Here is a 17,960-nt window from a genome sequence, read left to right as displayed (position 1 = left end):
TGAAGAGAATGAACAAGATGAATTATTACATAAATTTACCATTTCTTTTTTAAAGCTAATATCATGATGTATATTTGATCTAAAGCTTCAAGTAGGTGGGATTAATTAAATCTCCAGCCCAAACTTTAACAGCAAAAAAAAAAGACAGTTGGAATGAAAGCTATATTCTATGATGTCTTTACTTTTGGGCCATAGATATCAAACACAAGAAGATAACAAAAGTAGCCTCCCAAATACTGCCTTAAAAAAATAGTCATGGCCTTTCAAAGCAGTATAAATATAGGTGAAAAAGAAAGCACCTATGAGGACTTTGGTAAAACAGCACACAAGGATAACCATTGTTGTCTAATAAGCCATTTTAGAGAGTGATCTTAGAATTTGTGACAATATGATCATATCTGTATGGAAATTATAAAATGTTGTCTTAACCATAAGAAAAATAAATCTGACATATAAACATTTTATTCTAATCATTAATATCACAAAATAATCAATAAGTCAAATCAGCTGTGTCATAACACAACAAAAAGCACCAAATAATATCATAATAATACTGTTATTATATTTCATTATTTTGTTGAGATACATCCAGGGAAATATTTACTAATTATCTTCTGTATCACTAAGGTCATTTAACTTCTGATCGTCAAATTAGGTTTATTTTTGGACACTGCATGCAGTGAAGAAAGTTTTTTATTGTTTCATTAAAAAGAACAGAAATTTCTCCCAAAAAGACATACAATCCTAAAATTTTCACATGCTAAATTTTATTTTGCTTTTTATATATCAATACTATATTCTGCATTTAATCTTAAAGGGAACATCGATTGTGTCTAAATTCCTGGTGTTGATAATATAACCCTTGACCAAAAAACATGAAAAAAATCAAACCAATTCCTGTGATAAAAATGGTTCTGAGAGCTTTATTTGATAATGGAAAAAATCGGTGTAGTCAAATGAGAAAATTGTATTAAATATTTTCCTTTAAATATTCCAAATTCATTTACAGTCTTTAGTGGTACTTGGAGAACTAGTCTACTTTAGGTACAGATAATTGAAATTTTATTTTACATTTTCAACATTTATCCATTAAAATGGTAATACAAACAAAGCATTGTTACTGTTCATACAATATGTAGAGTACCAAGGGTTGAATACCACAACACTTACCTCAAAAGACAGGTGATCACTAGTGTTTCTACGAAAAAAAAAGGTACCCACAACTCTCCAAAAATATTAAATTTTATTTTTAAAAAATTAATATAAACTTTATAATGGCTTTATCTCAATGAAGACCAATTATATATTATACATGTATTGCAAGTAGTTTGATTATTTGCTCTTAAGGTTAAAACTAAAGGATGTATAACATTCTCTTTCCATTAATTATTGTTTGTGTGATCTTTAACTCTATAAATATATGAAAAATTATAAAAGAGCACTACTTAGAACTGTATGGCATTTACTAGATATTATTGTTACATAAAACTGCTATGATATTTCAGGTGCAAAACTTTACATTTCAATGTTATCATAGTACAATAAGTAATTATTTATAGAATTCATGCTAAGTGAAAGTTGTATATTGCAAAATATCTACTCAAGTTATTTAAGTAGCAGTCTTCGTAAGAATTATGCAAACTCTGTAATATGTGATACACCCTAAAAAAGGCTACACATTTTTATTTTTGTTATTAAGTTGCATTGTAGGTCAGTATGATGAAATGTATATTTTTCATTCCAATCTGTCTGCTCTTAAGAAATAATCCACACTGAAAATCCAATGGTTTCATTTACATACTTATCTCCCTTAATTTAGAATTCTACAGTACATTCTATATAATTTTTATCACCTAAGAACAAGGATTATATGAAAAGCCACGTTATTTTTTTTGCTATAATATTTTAAACAAAATATAAAAAATAAAAATATGTAGGCTTTTCATCATGACCAGTGAATCACACTTTGGATGATTCTTGGATTGAGTGATACTTAATTTCAACACCACAGTGTTTGTAAGGATGTTGAAATTAAATAAAGCAAGTTAATAATTTACTGTTTTCAGCTTTCACAAGATATAAAACTGCTACTTAATATTCAGCATCTGTCATAGCAAAAAATTCCATTTATGACACCACCAATGGTGTTGGGAATTTCCTAACGCTGCTTTTGACCAATCAGGTCTAATAGTATATGATACACAATCATACAATAAGCAAATACATCAGGATTTTTTTTTCATAACCCTAGTTCGTATCACATCATCTATGCTGTGATATTGCAAATGTTTAGCAGTTCAATAAGTAGCTAAAAGGACCAAAGCATAGGGAATGTATCTTACAGGCTTTATAAATTACATGTACCATATAACTGGAAATTTTGCAGAATTCTAAATTTTTTAAAATTTCACTGCTGCCAAGAGACCACAGAATTGAAACAGAAAAGAAAGGTTTAAATTTATCTTTACCTTAAATAATTGGAGATAAATGATGAGTTTCCCAAAAAAGGCACCACCAAAGACTGCAAAATCAGATTCAATGAAAATAAATACATATTTTTGACACCAAACTGCCAAATTTGTGTTTCACAAAAAGTCATCAGTTTTATGGTAGTGAAGATTTTATATGAAAATTATGTAGGTAACACGAAGCTCAGTTCTAGCAAAAAGATTATGGCCATAACTTTTTACTCTATAGAAACATATGGTCAAGAAAGTATAGCACATGAAATACAAAATACTGTTAAAGTATCTTAATACCTGGATACCAATTTTCATGTATTAGGGAAGAAATAAAATTTCGTGGATTCTTGAATTCGTGGTTTTGAGGTTATAAGTACACACATCAACAGAAATCTCCATTTTCGTTGGGATCCAAATTTCGTGGTTTGGCTTACCCACGAATACCACGAAAATTGGTACCCCACACACAATAGTACTTCCATTGTAACTAGAAGTTAGTATTTGTATGTAACAATAATTTTCCATTTAGTTGTAGCCAGTGCATCTAACAATGACATGCCTAAATTCAGATGGAAAAATATAATTGAAAACCCATTACCTGACTAAAACATTATTACTAAACCAATGAATCAAATAAAATTTGATTGACAAGTTATTACTTAGCACTAAAACAACAAATAACAAATCATAAGTAATATCACACATTTTCAAAACATACACAGAGTTGAGTTTTTTGATTACCAGTACAGAAACATTTTGTTTCAAATACTTTATAATAGTTTTGACACTTATAAAGATAAATAATTTCTACCAAGCACTTGAAGAAAAAGATTCATCAATATATTGATATTCTGAACAAGAATTACCTGAGATAACAAAGTCTACATTTAAGGTATATCTACAAACATTGCAAAAGAATGATGAATGTTAAACAACATCACACTTATCACTCACATATGATTCAATCTACCAAAATTATATCCCAGTTGATTAAAAAATTTCAACCAAAAAATCTGAACCTACTACAATTATTTCTCATACATATTAAATGAGGTAACTAGAATCAGTGCTTCAAGTCTCTTCATCTTACCAAACAGAAATACATTTTATTCTTATGGCTTAAAAATTGGACAAGTAACAAGTTATGTAGATTTAAATTGAGTAAATATCATTTTAATTACAAATATCTTCATAAGTGACATCAATAATTCTTTTGTTGGCCAACCTAAGTCCAGTATAACGTAGCTTCATTAAATAATCAGAATGAAACTTTCCATCTGTGTGGTCCAAAAATCTCTTGTAGTCATCTTGTAAGCACTAAAAACAATGAAGCTCAATCTTTAATATATGAAAAGTAAAGTGAATGTATCAATGGACACAAAAATACCTGCTGCACCATTGATATCAGAATTTCTGGAGTTACATTAGTTCATGCTATTTTTAAAGTAATAAATAGTAAATAAGAATATATAAATTTAAAAATTTGAATATGACTTGATCTACATATGGTACACAAAAATACATAGTGCAGGTGCAAGATAGGGAAATCTGGGACACCTTAAGGTAAGTGTCGATCATTTTCAAACAAGAGAACTATCATATCTGACCAAAGGGTGTTTGAGATTTCCATATCTGTATAGCTAGTGTTCCTCATATGATGCATCAATGTCACCAGTGATGTCACAACCAGGTGTAAAATATAAGTACTTCAACACTGTGTTAACAAAATGAATGAAATTAAAAATTATTGAATTAAGGAAGTTGCAGAAATTCTGACATTCATGAGTAAGACCTGATTGTCTTAACTCTTCATTTTATTGAGCCACATTTATATGAGAAATCTAACATGTTCTGCCTTAATCCATTGGTGAGATAAGGAAATTATAAAGAGCTGAAAATTAGAAATTTTTTGTCTCCTTAGTGAAAAACAGAGCATCACTGGCAATTAGTACTAATCTACCTAACATTATACTGACAGAAACTTACCCTAAAATCTTCCTCAACTTTATTTCTGTGCTTATATTCTATTTGATACTTCCTTTCCATAGCATTAAATCTGAAACATAGGAATAGGGTAAATAGAAGTCTTTGTATGAATCAGATCGCTACATACCAAAAACCTTCTTGTCTAATTGTATACTTATATTCCTGTTACAAATAGAAATGCTGTGAAAAATCTCTGAAGAAAACCCCTGCTTTAAATTGGGTTCAATGTATTACCCTTAAGTTCAATTATCTCCTTCACTAGTCCTCCAACAGTAAATATATTCCTTCATAATGCTCAACCTTCCTATACAATTTCACCAAAATCCCTTGAGCAGTTTAGGAAGACTTGCACTCATGAGGTTTTAACATGTAAAACCCAAAAGCTGGATTATATTCCTTGGAGTCCTCCCAATGGCAATAGTTATCATATTCTTTCATGCATATCTACAAATGATGCCCAACCTTCCTTCCTAGAGAATTCCATCAAAAACTCATTGAGCAGTTTAGAAAAATGGGGGTTTGAATGTGTAGAACCCTTAAATTGGATTATCTCCCTTTTAAGTGCTCTGACAGTAATTACATTCCTTCATGCAATTTCTTCAAAATCTCCTGAACAGTTTCGGAGGAGTTGCACTTGCAAGAGAATTTGAACAGACAGAAAGACAAATGGGGTGATTCCCATTATATAGCTCCCCAAACTTTTTTGGGTGGGTTATAAAAATGACAAAAAAGCACTGTAGAAATAGATTTTTTTCTTCAAGAATACCTGTACTTTAAAAACCAGCTATATCACAAATTATGATGTATAGTTAAATTAAAGTGACCAACAACACTTCATGACAAACAATCTCTGTTTCCACCAAACTCCAGTCAAAAACAGCATCAGTGACACAGCATCTTAATAATAAAACTTTATAGTCTCAAAACTAGATTTCCATACAGGATACTATTTATGTCTTACTTTTCATTGAGTTTATTAACTTGTTCCTGGTGTAACTTTGCCACTCTCTCTGCTTCTTTCCTTGCCCTTTCCTCACATTCTTTGATAGTTCTTTCTATTGTGTCCTTTTCTCTTGCCAAAAATTTTGCCTGAAGTCAAAACAATAAACTGAAAATAAGGAGGAGTAAAGAAAAAAAAATACAAGTTAAAGTGAACAGGATGTTTATTTGCCAAAAGTCATGTCAAAAGTAAACAATTTTTATTTCCAGATAAACAATATGTTCTAATATAGATGCAATATCATGGCAATATTCTTTATTGACACTAATGTAAGATAAAAACATTATTTTTGAATTGAGACCAAAAATTCAATACATAAAAAGGAAAATTTTGGCAAATATTTTAATTTTTGCTAATGTTTTTAAGTTAAATATCAAAAAGAATCTTCCCCATATGTTCTATTCTAACAACATCAAAAATGCATGACATATAGAAACTATAAGTTTATATAAATTCTCCTTCAGGTATTGAGAGGTACTTTTCCTTGCCAGATATTAAAGCTTGAATATTTAAAAAATGTGAGCTCCAGCTAGCTTGTAAAAATTTAAATTGTGCTATCAAAATTGGAGAAGCAGATTGTAGAAAACATTGAAAATAAGTCAAACATGCCTTACAGGTTAGAACAAAAATTTGACCACAGATAGATCTCATCACGCTTTTATCCAGTCAGTATTTGGCTAAACTACTAATGGTTTTGGAGATATATGCGATACTACTGTCTGACCACTATGTTCTATTTTTAGTAATGGAGGCCATGTTTTTCAACAGATCAAAAATCCCCACATCAGTTCTATGCAGAATACCCCAAAAAACATTCATACCAAGTTTTCATTCCAATTGGTCAGGTAGTGTCAGAGAAGAAGAATTTTGAAAAATTGTTAATGATGACGATGACCAACTACGACAGACGCTAAGTGATGGCAACAGCTTACATGGCCTTCAGCCAGGTGAGCTAAAAAGAAAATAAATGATCTGGTAATAAGTTGAGAACACATTGTAGTTTCAAAAATAATATGAAACTTGAAAAATATTCATTGGTACTAAATGAAGAACAACGAGCTCTACATTTCAAATTTAGAATTGTAACTAGAAAAGGTATGGTGTATATGTCAAAGAGACAACACCCCACTGGCATGGAAAGCCCAAGCCCACCCATTGGTCTTCAATGAATGACAAGGAAATCCTCATATCACAGGGCAGGCTAGCCCCAAAACATCATTATATATATACACAAGTATAGCAAAATTACATGATTAGTGCACACACCAGAAGATTGGAAATAGAGAAGAGAAGATATTCAGGGGAAAAGGTTGAAGAACGAATATGTAAGCTATGTTAGAAGAGTGTGGAAGATGAAATACACTTTTTACTCTAGCGTACATCTCTGCAAAATGAGAGACTGGAAATACTAAATATTAAAAAATCTGGATGATATATCCAAGCTTATATGGCTCATGTCATCTAAAAATAAAATAATTATAAAGAAAACAAGCAGTTTATTATCAGATTTGCATACTAAGAGAAGTATATTATTGAAAAACATGTTATCACTGGTGGTTCGACCATCATTATTATATACATACAGAACTAAACCAGTAACACAAAGCTTTTGTAACACTATTTCTTTGGGATGGGATGGATTTAAACTTGTAATCATTGTAATCATTATATTTGATGTGCTGATTTATAACTATGTTAAATGTTCACTGTAATTATACTGCTCAGCAATGGGTAATTTGATTAACAAATAAAAGCATTTGAATTGAATCTGAATGTATACTTCCATTAAATGCTACAAGTATTCAACATGAGTTAAAAATAAAATAATCTAAGGGTAATTTCCAAAGGAGCCTCTTGTTTATTTTTCAGAAGAGACTTTAATTAAATCACACTTATGCTTTTTTACAAAGTTGAGGTACTTTGTGAGAAAATTTCAAGCAAATCAAACGAATAATTTAAGAATAATTAATTGGAAAGAGTGTAACCAAAATAAGGTCACAAGTGCTGAAGAACACCTACATTTAACAATTCAGAGGAACTAGTTCCGTGCACAAGTTAAATATTTATGCATTCTTGGCAAAAGTGATTATATTTTGGTTAACCACGATAACCAATTGATTATACTATTTATTATACAGATTTCATCCATTATTTACTCCTATTTTCAACATGAATTTTAAATTTTGTGAATGGCAGATTGATATTTGTGTAGTGATGTTAAGTGGCAGAAACTCTGAGAGTGAAATTACCAAAGGGGTTAATTCACTAACATGAGCTTCTGGCCTACTATTTTGCCAAAATTTCAACTTACTATTTGAAATTTTCTATTTGCCTATTTCAAAGCTAAAATACTATCTGAATACTAATATACAGAAAACACAAGCTATTGTGTCAAAATTTAGTTACAAGGAGGTCATAAACTATGCTTCTACAAGATTTTCAAAGAATTTTCACAAAAATGAGAGGATTAAGAGTAGTTTTTTTAACCCAAAAATTTACACTGAAGCTATGAACAACAAAATCTTTTGTTAGGAGTTTTGATAGTACACTAGGCTATTTTAGTATAAATATCAAAGAGTTTGACATATACATTCTATATTTTCTATATAAAAATGTCTTGCTACATTTTCTAATTTAGCTTTATGTTCATCTACAATTTTAGTGCAACACCTGCATTAACAGCAATGAAACTTTGTTCTAAACAAAATCACATATTCAACTAGTGAATTATGCAATTTTCAAATTTATTTGACACACTTTAGATTTTGGGGCTGATTTTGATATTTTCTGAACATACTCCTTTATTTCACAGTATGAATTACCGAAAATATTTACATTGAGAACATTCAGTAAATACTGCTATCTATATAATAATACCTTAGTTCATGCACAAAAAAAACAAAAAAAGAAAAGGTTTATGTCAGCACCATGCCATTATATGAATGCTAAATTTTTGCTATCTTTAAAAAATATATAAATTCTCTAAAAGTTATTTCCTACAAGATAAGGAAGACTGCATGTGGCTTCTGAACTGTAAAGGTCATACTTATTACTTTGTGGTCAAATAACCAGTCCCTCTTTATGAAGTATCAAAAACACATTGTACCTATAAAAATCTGTATAATGCATTGTATTCAAGTGATTAACTATGTGTGCACGGTGATCAAAGCTGATTTTGTTGTTTGGTCATTTGATATAGATGTATATAAATATTGTTTACATGATTTGCTGCCCTGTGATTATAGTCTCCATGTTGTCAATCAGCAGAAAAGGCAAACATGTTGATTATCAGTATAATTTATTCAAGTGCAAATTTCTACAATCTTAACACCAATAACATAATCCTTATTGTGTAACCTTTGCAATGGTATAACACTCTAAGACTCTAAGAAATCTTTTGTCCTGGAAATTTACAGTCAATTTTAACAAATAAATTAGTGGAAAAAAGTTAGGAGTGTTAAGCCAGACCTATAAATGATGAATTAAAATAGAACAAACTTGACTTTTTTTCTTAGCTTAAAATCATAATACAGAAATAAAAGAAAGACAGACAAAATGATAACAAGATTATTCTTACTCTCTTCAACGGTCAAATCCCATGACCAAATTTGGAGACTTCCTCTGTATATATCAATGATACTCACTAAAAATGTGTTAAGCAAATAGTTGTATTTATTTAAAAAAAAAAAAACAATACAGTATCACATATTACAGTTATTTTACCTTTTGTTTCTTTAATGCTTCAGATATTGCTTGTTCTTTTTCTATGACAAATTCCTTCCTGAGTTGTTTAGTAAGCTCTGTCTTAGCCTCCTCTATAGCTACTTCTTTCAGCCTCTCACACTCCTCCCATTGTTTCTCCAAAGCTACTTGTTTCTCCTTTTCTAACTTCCTTGTTAGTTCCCTAAATCTCTCAGCCTCTAGTTCATTTCTTTGTCTCTCTATTCTTTCAGCTTTCTTTTCATAATACTGTAATTATAACCTCCGATTAACAAAAATCTGTAATTTTTGGGCCTTAAATGCCTATTTAATGTACGATATCTGTCTAAAAACATATAAACAGAAACAAGACAGATCTGAAATTTATTCCATAGAGACAACAGCCCACTGACATCATTTTTAAATAAAATTTTATAATCATAGTACATGTAAATATTAATGAATAAAAAATATTGAAATTAATTGAAACAGTAACTATCTCTTATATTTTTCTATTTAAATATTTACATTTCTCTCTCTTTCTACAGCCCTTTTCCTTTCTTCATCTTTCTGATCTCTCAACCTTTTGAGTGCTGCTCTGAGTTCTCTAGTGTGCCTTGCCTCAGCATCATCCAAAGCCTGAGCCAACATCTTCTCTTGTCGTCCTTTTGAGTCATCATCTTTTACAGTCAACAGTCTGCTTCCTAAATCTGTAGAACAAATTAAGCATGAAATGTATGGCAGTAAAATTTGTTCTTTTGAGTTGTACTTTGCATTTAGTTATTATGAAATTTTATTCCTATTCATGTGTTTTGCAAAAAAAGGAATACTTACAATTTTACCTGCTTATTTTGGATGAAAATTATACATAAATCCTGCTCTAAAGGAGAAGCTTTAGTAGCAATCCAGAAGGTGTACATGTATATATGGTCTTGTCCCTGTCTCTAAGATTTCCAAAAACAATATTTTTAAAGCATTTTTCCCAAGGAGTAAAATCACAGTTACTTGATATTTAGTATACACAATCATGTATTGGTCCCATAACTACCGGTACTGATTTCAGGTCTGTGCCATATCAACTCCCTGTATGAATACTAAGGCGATGGGTAAACATGTATTTTGCAGAGAGCAGTAACTACCAGATAATCTTGTTCTTAATAGCTAGTATAACTACAATTAGGAAAGTAATATCAAATGTGATGGGCTAACCATGGAAACAAATATATGGTATAAAAATAGCAAATGGTAGTCTAGAACTTCTCTTTTTTAGCAATTTCTTGAGTGGCTCCTGTGATGTAGATACTTTGTATAAATAAGATACAAAATGTAGAGATAAACAAATAATATTGGAACTTGAGCATGCATCTACACTAAGTTAACCTATTAAGGATTATGAGGAAAGTGAATTTTTGATGAAATACATGTATAAATAATAAAACTTTCAGTTAGCTCCAAAATGTCAAAACTATTATCAAAAGCAGAAATAAATGTTCTCAATTTTCTCTTGAGTTTTCAGTACTACATGTATATTTAAATCAAGCAAAATTAATAAAAGTTGAAAATAATCTGAAATGTTAAGGTTATACAGACTATTTTTCTCCTTTATCAGTTAATATAGGAGAGTTCTTACAGAGGCTAGATGATTTTGAACTTCAATGATTGTAGGCATTCTACATATACATTTAAGAATAATAGAATTCCAAATATCCTTCAATAAATGAACTGAGTTCAACAAAAGATTTATGTGATTGATGTTGACACTTTTATTTGAATACATGTACATGTATGTACTTTCATCCAGGTCAATTCTAATAATCTTGTATTGTAAGTTAAATAGATTATACTCTGTAAAGATTGAACGCAAATAAGATTAAATCTTAAAGTCAATAGAATGCCAAATTTAAAGAGTGACCATAGCATATATTTACATACAAAATATATATAACTATACAATCATGTAGATCAATTCTTTAAAAAAAAAAATTCTATTAAAGCAGAAAAGGTGAGTCATTGAAATTGATTTCCACATAATAATAATGCACATTTACATAAAAAACAAGACTTCACCCATTTAAAACTAAACTGTTTCCACATTAGGTAAAGGAAACATTTTTTGTGATAAGTAAAAGACTAAGAATAAGTTACATTTTAACAAATTAAATATTTTTCATTGATGGTTTTTGATCTAACAGCTTTGATATTGATAAAATTGATTTAATACCTCTCAAGCTTTCTAATAATGTCTTGTAAGGTAATTTGCAAGTCAAACACCAGCAACTTTGATGAAAAATATCTGATAAATACAATTTTAAATGGGCCAGAGCAACAGTTAGTAAGACATGCAGAAATATCTGTCATTCAAAACTATTAAAAAGTAGAATTACTTATCAAATATTGTTTTTCTTTTTTTAATGATTTTTTTTTAAGGAAGCAAACAATTAGCTATTAGGCAAAAAAATTGAGATAAAATACCAACCCATATCTCTTTTCAACTTTCGCTTGTTTACAAGATAATCCAATAAACATTCATTTTTTATTTCCTCCCTTGTAATATAGGCACTGCGGCATCGACTTTTCATGTCTAATTCTTATTTTGAAGCTTTTGACTTGTTCAAAGTAATTTGTATCTCACAGATAAATATGTGATTTCAGAACATAAATTCTCCATTAACTATCAAAACAATTTTCAATATCTGTGGGAAACCAAGAAGTGAGAACTTTTAAATCCTCTCAAGTTATTCCATCAAGATCTGCTGAAACAAATCTCTCGTTAAGACTATGGAAAAGGTAAATGAATATATAATTAAGTTCCCTTTAAATTATAAATCCTGTCATAAGCTTTCTTTTATCTTAACACAGATAAATCAATAAACTTTCCCAACTTAATGGCTTTTAAAGCAAATGAGATTAGCATACTTTTAACCTCTTGTGTGGAAATCACAGTGGGTTTAAATCTTCAGAAAACATGAAAATCACCAACTCTACAGAGAACAAAAATCTGTGAAACTCTTTCCTGGTTATTGATAGTGATTGATAAGATTGTTTAATCTCTGTACTTGATTCAAACAAAAATTTGAACAATTGTATCGAGGTAGAAGTTTCTTTTATTTACATTCCCTGATAAACTGTCAATATATCAAAATAATTGTCTACATTTCTGTTTGTTAAAGGGAACACTGGGCTAGGATGTTCACAAGTTTTATGAATGGGAAAGTATTCTGGTACTGATATTTTCACAATCAATTAGAGATAAATTGTAAAGGCTCCGATACCAAACGGAAAACGAGAATCTTCTACCGTACAACGGGCACTCACCAATTACATTATTATGTTGAACTCGTTGGGTTGTAAGGGTTGTTTTGTTAAGCATGCGTTCGAGAGCTTCATGAGGACGGTATGTTATCTGTCTTTTGATTGAAAATGCAGACATTTTGAAGTTACTAGTTAGGTTTTACGAGTTTCATTTAAGGATAGCCGGATGTTTACACGTTGCTTGGGTGGTGGAATGCGTAAAATACAGAATGAAAGGCGGAACTAACCGTAATCCGTCGTAACTGATCCACTCACCGCTCATATTCATTAACTGATCGGCTGTATTGCTTTTATTAACAGGTGCATGTTCATAAAATTAGCATTTATGAAATTTCATTTAGTGTATGGACTTTTGCAATCACCAATATTTTTTAGGTTTTATGGCTCATTTTAAAATACATAAAATAAATGCTCTAATCTTGCGAAAGAATTTATTAGAGTTATGTAACTATAGGAATTATTAACCAGTATACACTTCAACCATAAAAAGATAAACAACAATAACTAGATTAAGCAATGATAATGGATTATGATTTATATTGTATCTCAGATTATTAGAAATATTTTGTTATGTTTGAAATTTCATTCCATATAAAAATATTCTTTATTAACATGAAAATGGAAAGACATTGAAATTAAGAGTGTTAATATTTGCATCAGTTAAATACACCTTAGGAGGATCAACCATGCAATCCTTTAATTTCATGGTGCAGAGAAGTTGAAGTTCTATTTAATACCTTAAGGCACAGACCATTTTCTTCTCAAATGGGAGCTAGCTGGGGATTTTAGGTTGAGTTAGAAATTTATTTTTTTAGCAGCAGCCTGAATTAAACATTCTCACTTGAAAATCTGCATTGTTTAGTAATGGAGGATCTTGTATCACAATTTTTTTCTGTGCATGACTGAGAAAACAAAAATCTTATTTTTTTTTGCTCAAATTTGGAATAATTGAATTTTTTTTTCAAAACAATTCCAGGTCCCCCCTCAGTGTAAAAATGGTCAGTACCTAATTCATCATATTTAAAATGTTTTATGTCACATGAGACTATTGTGTTTTTTTTCCAAATTATAGGCCATTTTTGTAAGCTTAGGTCATAGGTTTTTTTTTTAGTTGAACGAACCCTCCTACCCTAAATTATGCTAGTATGATAGAGTAAACTGTTGCAAATTCAAACTTTGTCAAGATAAACTAGAAATACTGTGAGGAAGCCAAAAAAAACGATACCCTCCACTTCAAATGGACTTATTTGAATTATCTCCGTTTGGAGTCCTCCAACAGTAATTATGTTCCTTCATGCACATCTATATAAAATACCCAGGATCCTATAAAATTACATCAAAATCCCTTAGCATTTTAGGAGGATTCTTAACATATTTACCATTAATTTGGATTATCTCACTTTGGAGCCCTCCTACAGTAATAATATTCCTTCATGCACATCTGCATGCGATACCAAATCTTCCTACGAAATTTCATTAAATTTACTTGAGCAGTCTAGGAGGAGTTGTGCTGTCAAGGTCACAAATCATTTATAGCACACCCTTCTACCTTATCCAAATAGACCTCTAGACCTATGGGCTCACAGTCTATTTGAATAACTCTTAAGACCATGCTATGACTTAATTTGGATTATCTCCCTTTAGGGTCTTCCAACAGTTTTTATATTCTTTCATGCACATCTAGATATGATACCCAACCTTCCTATAAAATTGCATCAAATCCTTTGAGTGGTTTAGGAATTGCATTTACAAGGTTTTACCATGTAAAATCTTTAATTTGGATTATCTCCCTTTGGAGTCATCAAAGAGTAATTATATTCCTTCATCCACATCTACATATAATACCCAACCTTCCTTAAAAATAATATCAAAATCCTTTGAGTAGTTTAGGAGTTGCACTTGCAAGAAATGTGGAAAGACAGATGGGGTGAATCCTAAATACCCCCTTGTTTACAGAGGGTATAAAAATCAAATATCAACTGGTTGGTTTTTTTCATCCTCCCAAAGATTACATGAAAAAGTTTTTGTAAAACTAAAACACGAAATTAAAAACATTTTATGACAAAAGCAGGGTTCCGACCCCCTGGAGTACCCTACTTATGCCACAGTTGTTAAATTAACTTCCGTGAACCTCTTTTCAAGTATACAGTAACTAATCCTAATTTTTTAAATACTTCGCAAGTTACCACCCTTGTTTCATTCCTTGTATTAAACATGGGACTACAAAAATGTAGCTCCTTTGACATATTGTGTTAGATTGGTGCTGGGCTTCCTATTTTGATATTTTTTGGCATGAAGTCCTTCTTGGTTCTGATCCTGTTAACGACATGTTACTCCTTATAACATGAGCACAGCATACCAACATGTTCAATATTTGTATATGATTGGTATTTTTTAATTTAGAAACCACTTGGATGACGGCACTGATGGTGGAACAGAAGTGCAAAAGGGTGTTCACAAAACCAGTAGTCAGACTTGTTTTATTTACCATTTACTGAAATTTGCTTTAGCACCAACTTCAAAATTTTTGGTTTTGACAACTTTTGTATGAAATTCACTTTTGAATCTTTAAACTTCCTATGTATTAGGTTGTAATGAGAAGTATATGCTTGAAACCTGTGTACAGTATACCAAATTTGCAATATCTATATAATCGGTATTTTTGAATTATATATGTACACGTAAATATTCTTTATAAAGAGTCATGAGCAGGAAGACAAACTAGCTTAACAGCTAAATTGCTCACCTGAAAAAAAAAATCAGAAATCTTATAGTTGTATTGTTAGATTCAGCAGAACAAAAAATATCATTTATATTGGTCCATCTACACATCAATCCTGCCAAGTTTTCTAAACTTTTTTGATAATTTGCAGAGAAATCTAAAAGGGTTAAACAGACAAATCTGAACCACACCTGTCACCTATGAAGCAAAACATTGATGCTTTATAAAATGCAATGAGATCAACAACTAAATATAGTTCTAAAACATAAGCAAATCTTGTTTCTAAAGAGTTGATCTTTGAAAACTGGCCAATTAGAGACTAAAATATCCTCTGGCAGCCATCTTGTTCAATTAATCAAGAAAGTGAAGCATTTGCAGGAATACTTGTGAATATCATTTCAGCAGTGAATTTCAGTCGAGAGGTTAATATTATGTTGAGTTAATAGTTGACGAGTTACAGACAACACACACTAAGTGAATAGATCTTGTATTGACAAGTTACAGACAACACACACTAAGTGAATAGATCTTGTATTGATGAGTTATAGACAACACACACTAAGTGAGTAGATCTTGTATTGACGAGTTACAGACAACACACACTAAGTGAATAGATCTTGTATTGACGAGTTACAGACAACACACACTAAGTGAATAGATCTTGTATTGACGAGTTACAGACAACACACACTAAGTGAATAGATCTTGTAATGACGTGTTACAGGCAACACAAACTAAGTGAATAGATCTTGTAATGACAAGTTACAGACAACACACACTAAGTGAATAGATCTTGTAATGACGTGTTACAGACAACACACACTAAGTGAATAGATCTTGTATGTAGGTAAACTAATTAGTCAGGAATAAAACAGAAAAACTGTGAGCAATGATCACTTGATATCCCTATTCCCCATGCACGTTTGACCTCCAAACTGACTTGGAAGAAAATCTTATGTTTCATTAAAAATATAAAGTCAGTGGTGTAGGAGCAGTAACAGGTAAGACATGGGTACACCATGTCCCAACATTTTGCAATGTGACATCTTCAAATTGATTTGGATCAAAATCTAAAACAGGAAGGGTACATTGGGAATATGTAATTAAGATTCTGTGAAAGTTTCATCAAATTACATTTAGTGGCCAAGGAGAAGTAATTAAATGGGTAAGAGATTGGTATAACTCTGTGCAACAAAAACAAGAATCGTTCACCTCTTCAGTATTTAAAGTATTGCCATTTTCAACTCTTTAAATTATTATGTATTTATAATCAAAATATTAGTGAAATATATTTCAGCAACTTTGGTTCTCTGGGTAACAGGACAAAAAGACATTTTAGGGGCCATCACTCAAAAATAAAAAGAGAAGTCTTCAACTTTGGTTGCTTTTGTTGTTTTATTGATCATACATCTGGAATTGTTGAGCTAGTTGCTATATTTTTCAAGAAAAATAACAAAAAAACTGAAAAAATGCGTAAAATCTGCATAAAAAAGAAAGCTAGATTTCATTAATACAAACAATATAAAGGGAAATTACTATTTAAAAATTTTAAAATCGAAAAATAAGGAATTTCTCAACAAAAATAGGGCTTTTTTAGGATTCTTCTGCTTTTATTAGAAAAATTAGGGCTGCTTGTGAAAAATAAGGTAAATTAGGAAAAATAAGGGCCTGCTTGAAAGCCTGTAAATAGATTTTGTTGAACCAAAGAGGCAAATAAGTCTTATATTTCATCTATCTGTTACAGTTTACAAGATATAGGCCAAAGCATATGGTAAAACTACTATATTTAGTAACAATGACAATGTTTTTCTGCAAAGGACCATAACAGATACAATTTTGGGAATAGACATGCTAAGATGTAGTCTAGCTTTTATAAGATTTGTTCAAAATGGATGACAGCAACAACGACAGACACAAAGTGATGACAAAGGCTCATATGGTCTATTAGACCAGTTTAACTATAGACTTTGTCGTTTGCCTTTCAAGGGCAACAACTCTAACAATGAGTCATCTTACAACTTTGACCCACCAGAGACTTTTGTACGCCCTATCAGAAGGATCATTTCATCAGTTGAAATTTTTGTTTCTATCTCTCATAGATTTAAGAAACTGGTCAAAAACTGCCAAAGCAGTACTTTTCTTCAAAATTCTCAATAACTAGCCAGAATAATAAGAGACTGTATAGGATTCAACTAGTCCCGAAACAAGGAAGTACACATCATTTCACTAGCCCAAAACAAATTTTTACAAGCCCAGTCGTTGGGCTAGTGGCTAAGGCAAACACTGCAAAAATGTCATTTTTTGCCTTTCAAGGGCAATAACTCGAACAAGAAGTCTTTCAACAGTTTTGACCCATGGAGAATTTAGGAGGACTTTTCAAAAGGATCATTTCATCAATTGAAATTTTTTTTTCTATCTATTATATTTTTCAAGATTTTGGCTGAAAACTTTAACACATCATCATATTTTGACTTTCAAATGCAATAAGTTTTACAAGGAGTTGTCAAACAACTTTCACCCAATGGAAACTTTGTCAAGCTGAAGAAGGAAGTTTACATTTATTTTCAAGTATCTGTTATAGTAATAGTTATTGAGATATATATAGAAATTGGTGACTTGACCCCTGTGATCTAAACAGAACAATCGTGGCCGTGTTATACGCTTGATTTTATATACAGTATTCTGGTGTGTATAGTACGCAGTTGTGTATAATACGCAGGGTGGTTTTTTCTTTAACAGTTGAGGTAAAAAAACCTTTCACTGATGTATGTATGTATTG

The 17,960-nt window shown here is 30.8% G+C and overlaps 1 protein-coding gene across 1 annotated transcript; it reads right to left on the bottom strand.

The window, feature by feature from the left end:
• Positions 1-446: 446 nt before the first annotated feature.
• On the bottom strand, positions 447-12,666 carry LOC148624114 (uncharacterized). Its single transcript, XM_088566629.1, has 6 exons — positions 12,463-12,666; positions 9,676-9,857; positions 9,172-9,417; positions 5,410-5,537; positions 4,449-4,518; positions 447-3,779 (listed from the first exon to the last, which is right to left on the bottom strand). The coding sequence occupies exons 1-6, from the start codon at positions 12,575-12,577 to the stop codon at positions 3,636-3,638; spliced, it is 885 nt and encodes a 294-aa protein (XP_088422755.1). The 5' UTR covers positions 12,578-12,666; the 3' UTR covers positions 447-3,635.
• Positions 12,667-17,960: the final 5,294 nt, after the last annotated feature.

Source organism: Perna viridis, chromosome 2, assembly GCF_037379345.1.
Source record: "Perna viridis isolate PV_CMFRI_1.1 ecotype Kerala chromosome 2, ASM3737934v1, whole genome shotgun sequence".
Lineage (NCBI taxonomy): Eukaryota > Metazoa > Mollusca > Bivalvia > Mytilida > Mytilidae > Perna > Perna viridis.
The sequence above is the reverse complement of the archived record's forward strand: the minus strand, read 5'-3'. Positions and strand labels throughout refer to the sequence as shown.